The following is a 5,910-nucleotide window of genomic DNA, read 5'->3' on the forward strand; positions in this document are numbered from 1 at the left end:
AATGACTTTTCCTTTTTTAAATTGGCATTTGCCATAGCCCCTACTAGCATAGATACGCACAAACTTATAAAATACACACAATGTCTATATGTATGCATGAGGGTGCACATGTAGTACAAGAGATTATTATCTTTAATATTTGATATTCACAATTCTACAAAAAGATACAAATAAAAAATCTTATCTATTTTATCATGCAGTGTATTTTAGTGTGTACTCTAAAAACACTATCACTTAGAGTGGGTCTTCTAGTTGTGATTTTGATACTTGGTCTTTCAACTATCTCTTCTTATTACTGTCTAAAAGTTTCCATCCTATCATAGTGATGTTATGAAACTCTTCAATTTATTGCTATTGTTCCATTGGTTCCCAAACAGATATGTAGATTTCGAACATCAAAGAAAGAAAGCATATTATGTGCCACTCTGGGCTATCCATTCCAATTATTATGGTTTTTGAGGTATCATACCAATACACGTCTCATAATTTTGATCGATATTTGCGGAGTTGATTATCCCTCTCAAGAATGAAGATTCGGATGTATGTGTAAGTGTGCATGTGTGTATTCGTGCATGTGCGTATGCATGTGCGTGTATGTGTATAGGTGTGGGCGTGTGTGTGTGTGTGTGTGTGTGTGTGTGTGTGTGTGTTGAATAGATTATAACTCTTAACGAATAAAAATATGTCTTATAATGTAAAAGTGTTATGAGAGTTGGTCAAAGTTCAATTAACTTGCAAGAATTTAATTATCTTTATCATCATTTTTAGCTTGTACTAGATTTTTAGTGGTAAACTTTGAGAAATGTTTCTCCTTAAATTAGGGCCATTAAGATATAAAAGAGTTAACTAAGGTATAATATATATCTTGCTTTGTAAAAATATTAAAAAATGAATTAAAGTCAATTTCATGTAGAACTTTTTTTAAGAAAGAAAAAAACAAGCGATATCAAAGTTGTCTAATTGGTTGCTTTACAAAAGAAATAAAAAGGCGCGGCTCACATCCAAAGATACCTAATTGTTGATGAGATTGGTTTATTCGTTTAGCATGTGGTCACGAGACGTTGATGACGTGATATATTGTTGTTGTAGCATGTGGGTTGTGGTAGATATGGGAAGAATGTTTGTTATTTATGAGCCTAAGATACCCATGAATTAATAATGGAGGAATTTTTTTAATGAGGAGCTATCATCTTTCTAAATAACTTGGAACCTGGGTGCGGCCAAGGGAAGATGGAATGTGGTTTTAACATGGGCAAAGGGGGGACTTCAGACGATGGGGAGGGTTCGTGTGGGTTGAAAAGACAAAGGCAAGGGTCTCGTGACTCGTGAATAGTGATGGTGCCTAAAAGAATTAAATAATGAAGGAGAAAGCCCAAAGAGCGCAAGGAGCTCGTGGATATATAATATATGTTGGTACGATTACTGCCTGGAGTCGAGAGGATAAGGATGAAAGAAAATCTAGAGAGAGAAAGTCTAGTCGTGTAGAGAGAGGGGCAGCGTTGCAACTTGCAAGCTCACGTTATTGCTCCAGAATCCAGATCACGTAAGCCTCGTGCATGGCCATCCAAGGATGTCAATTACCTTCTCTTCAATCCCCTTGTGACTTGTCAACGTGAATCTCTCTCTCTTCTCGCCCTCTCAAGACACAGCGCGCGCGCGCGCGCGCTTTCGCTCACTCTCACTCTCACTCTCACTCTCAAGGTTAGGCGAGAAGAGAGAGACTTCCTCATCTATGAAGTGTGTTCACTAGCCCCTTCTCTCTACTCTCTAGGCATTCTATTGGGCCTCTCTCTATTGTTCTAGTGTTGCAGTTAATACCTCTCTCTCTAGTGTCCACTGACCCTTACTACGGGGCATTATAGAGGGGGGGCAAAGGGATTAATGGTTATCTTTATGGTTGGAAATGGGCATCGCGCCTGGAGCCCATTCCTAGTCGCTTATCTTTATGGTTGGGAATGGGCATCGCGCCTAGAGCCCATTCCTAGTCGCTTATCTTTATGCAACTAAATCCGGGCACGGCAAATCGGCCCGTGCTTGGTTTTTTTTTTTCAGCATCAATCTTTTTTTAAAGCTTATGGACATTCCGCCTCTCGTGCCGTGGGTTCGAATCCGCAGGCCTTGGCCACGTTTAATGAGGGCCGCCCATTTTAGTTTTGGCCTGATTAAGCGCAACCTGGCTGAATTTCATTTTACCGGCGGCCAACGACCCAAACGTGAAAGCCGTCGATCCCTTTGTCCTCCCTCTTTAATGCCCCGTTGTCCATAGTGGTGAGGCCAGTGACCTATCTTTCTCTCTCTATATATATATCTATTCTCTTCTCGTCTCTAATAGAATAAAATCGTGATTATCAATATAATTGTCGGTCAGTTGCAACTCTCCAGGCTCTCTCTCTCTCTATTCCTCTCCCTCTCTTCGATCTCTCACACACAGTCAATACGGTGACCCGTCTCCCTGTCTCTCTCCGTTTTCTGGTCTTTAATCTATAATAGTAGTATTAGAATAGAAACATCAATCTCTCTTTTTCTAATAGAGTCATTGGACTGACCCCCCTCAGATGGTCAGCGCGGGACTCGGGAGCTTCGCCCATGTCGGTTCCTTTCCCACGAGGACTTTACCTGCTGCTGTGGGGGCTCCTAATGTTCTTCCTTCTCTCATTAATGGCGCGTCGCAACCTCTTTTTACTGTAGACTGTCGGCGGATAGGGGCGGATAGGCCATCACGGCATCATAGCAAAATTTTGTCCCGTCCACACAACTTCCCCACGAGCATGTGCATTGGCCTTCGTTCGCAGGTCAAGTTGCGTACGTTAAAAAGAAGGTGTGGTGATAGAATGTGAGCGCTTGTAGACTGTAGTAGCAGAATCTTGCAAGAAGGCTTCTCTCCCATGCATTTTCCTGACCAAAACCTTATCCTACTCTTGTAAACTATTAGGTTGAGCTTCATTAGTCTTCCCTTAGTCACAAGCCTGATTGCAATAGAAATGGCTGTGACAGCTAATGTTCTCTTAGAGGAAGACTCTGATGTGGAGACAAGTAAGTACAGTAGTGATGAGGAGTCTCTAATTGATGCTTATGATCCTTCATCGTCATCATCACCATCTCTTTCTGCTTCAGCAACAACAGTGGACAATCAAGAGATTCATCTAATTAATTTGCAGAAGAGAATCTCCAAAACTAGTGGGGATTTCCCATTGAGGAAAGAAGCTTTGGTGTTACTAGAGCAGGCTAGCAAGTCTATGGCTAACTTGAGGAAGCAACACAAGATTAGCAGCACCAAATCTAGTATGGTTACTCCACTTTACAAACAGTTGGAATCTCTTAGGCGCCTGATTCCACACTCCTCACAGGTATTATTGCAATCCAGTGATGTTTATTATGAAGATCGTGTATTCTTTAAGTACTCTTATGTTTATGCACTAATCTTGCCATTCTGTATCACGTTTGTTAGTCATTTACCTAATCCAATTGTTGTACTCTTATGTTTATGCACTAATCTTGCCATTCTGTATCACGTTTGTTCGTCATTTACCTATATTGCAATCGTGTGTGTAACTTCGGCCTTATTTGATGCTTATCGGCTGTTCATTGGCTTGTTTTAACAGGCAGGCGAGTCCTCATGTGTGATCACGGATGCATTGCGGTATCTAGAGCAGTTGAAGAGAGAGATCCAAGTTTTGCAGGAGGGCACGAAGCTCTCAAGCAATGCCCTCTCAAGACCACCTCAAGATGGTGCCAATCCATGCCATGTGGTATGTTTATTTATACAAGGGATAATAATCATGTTTAAGCATAACCATGGTAGCAATCCTCTACAATACATGCCAGATGTCATGTTAAGCACAGTCATGTCTCTTTCTCCCACCATACGATGAAGCACTATGAAATGGCACTCCAATCAATTTCTAATCATGATTAGTGTATACAATGATCTGTATTGATCGCTTGATTTTACGCAGGTGGAGATAGTTTGGTTGCAGCGGGGGCTTCGGATCCACGTGTGCTGCGAGAAGAGAGTCGGCCTGATGGCGGATCTCATGCTTTCCCTGGAGAGCCTAGGCCTTGTTTTCGACCATGTGAACGTCTCCTACCACGACTGCCTTGACTTTGAAGCATTCACCACTCAGGTACAAAACTGTCATTATCAAACACCAAGCTGCGTCAATCTCCAATTACCCTAGTGTCTAGTAATCAAACCCAGCCAGTTCTATAGTCGTTATTCAATCATCAACGCATAATGATGTGCTTATTAATCAGTTCGCAGATGAGATTAGTCTCTAACCATGGTTAAATCTCATGTAATTGTGTAATTAATCAAGACAATAAGTTTAATTAGGGTTTTTATGTTGAATCGGGAGAACACATGAGTAAAGTTGGGGTTTTTTTTTGTGTTGAATCAGGAGAACGTGGGTGCAATTGGTGAGGAGGCCGTGAAACAAGCAATCGTGACGGCCATCGTTGCTAACTAATTAAGCTCGATGAATAGGCGCTAAGCTAACTCTAATCAGGCACAGTACAAGGCGTGCTATGCCCGCCCTAATCAGGAAGTCAATGTGGGAAAGGAGGAGGAAGTTGGTTCATCAATTCTACATGTCCAAATCCATACGCATGCATTGACGAGCAGCCAGCATTGGCCCAAGATGGGAAATCTGCTGGACTTAGAAAGCTAGTTGGGACACGGTTGATTCGTATGAATAACCCGCTACGAGCTCCTTACGTGTCCAAACATTTGCGTATCCCCTCGTTCATTTGCCACACCTTAGCTGCAGGCATTCTTTTCTTTCAATAAATTAGCTATTTTCGATTCTCCCATTGTCTACTTGACGTTGCGTATGTTTTCAGCACTTTACTCATGCTTAGTGCTTCAAGATGAAGTGTAGTAAAGTGCTTAGTGCTTCAAGATTAAGTGTGTGTACGTGTGTTTTTTAAAAAAAAAGTGTGTGTAGGTGTGTGATTGGCCTGTGGTGATTTGAGCACTTTACTCATGCTTAGTGCTTCAAGATTAATTGTAGTAAAGTTCAAGATTAAGTGTGTGTACGTGTGTTTCGAAAAAAAAAGTGTGTGTAAGTGTGTGATTGGCCTGTGGTGACTTTACTCATGCTTAGTGTAGTAAAGTGCTTATTAAGTGTGTAGGTGTGTTTTTTTTATATAAAAAGTGTGTGTAGGTAAGTGATTGGCCTGTGGTTTCTAGGTTCACATACATGCACATAGACATAGTACTGAAGTAGACGTGTGGAATCTAAGGGCATGTTCATGCGATGCCTCACATGATTGGAGAAAAACAACATTTAGTACTGCCACCTGGCCTGATTTTTTTTAATACCAGTTTTAACATTTTTCGAAGGCAAATTTTCAATAGAACAAATAAACAACATAAACGATGTTTGATATGCCCGAAATGGCAGACGGTGATCACTTTTTGGAGCACTTGTGCGCGCATATGTGCATATATGTCTGATGTGTGCATGTTAGACCACACTGTCTGCAATTGACGATCTTGCATGTTAGACATCCAAGCACTGCCAGATCCATCTTAATCAATGAACCTCCGCGGATGCGATCTGGGACTTGTTTAGTTCACATGTTGATTTGAGGCGAAATAGATGGCTAAATGTGGTTTTCCTCTTCTCTAGTTAATATGAGGCATGCTTTGTTTAGTTCACATGTTGATTTGAGGCAAAATAGATGGCTAAATCTTCTCTACTTAATATGAGGCATGTTTTGAACGACCAATTGTAGTTATTTAACCTCATAGAAACTAGATTGGGTGGGAGACATATCCCACAAGTAGTGGGGGGTTATTAACTAGTACATTGTACTCCCACTGCCAACCCTATAGAATGTTGGGCATTATGAACCCTGCCAACACACCCAAAAATATGTTTGCTATCCTAACATCATCATGCGGGCTTT

The 5,910-nt window shown here is 41.2% G+C and overlaps 1 protein-coding gene across 1 annotated transcript; it reads left to right on the plus strand.

Annotated features, from left to right (window-relative positions):
* Positions 1-2,833: 2,833 nt before the first annotated feature.
* Positions 2,834-4,802, plus strand: LOC147616047 (uncharacterized). The gene is made up of 4 exons (XM_086778690.1): positions 2,834-3,347; positions 3,603-3,749; positions 3,957-4,124; positions 4,398-4,802. Exons 1-4 carry the CDS (start codon positions 2,982-2,984, stop codon positions 4,464-4,466), a joined length of 750 nt encoding a protein of 249 aa, XP_086634816.1. The 5' UTR covers positions 2,834-2,981; the 3' UTR covers positions 4,467-4,802.
* The last annotated feature ends 1,108 nt before the right edge of the window (positions 4,803-5,910 follow it).

The sequence above is a fragment of the Cibotium barometz genome, chromosome 39, assembly GCF_041138505.1.
Source record: "Cibotium barometz isolate CiBa-2024 chromosome 39, ASM4113850v1, whole genome shotgun sequence".
NCBI classification, from domain to species: domain Eukaryota; kingdom Viridiplantae; phylum Streptophyta; class Polypodiopsida; order Cyatheales; family Cibotiaceae; genus Cibotium; species Cibotium barometz.

Bases quoted from the DNA above. Each gene is read 5' to 3' on its own strand.
- LOC147616047 (XM_086778690.1), top strand. From the start codon at position 2,982: ATGGCTGTGACAGCTAATGTTCTCTTAGAGGAAGACTCTGATGTGGAG. The intron at 3,348-3,602 runs GTATTATTGCAA...TTGTTTTAACAG, and splicing joins TGATTCCACACTCCTCACAG to GCAGGCGAGTCCTCATGTGT. The intron at 4,125-4,397 runs GTACAAAACTGT...GTGTTGAATCAG, and splicing joins TTGAAGCATTCACCACTCAG to GAGAACGTGGGTGCAATTGG.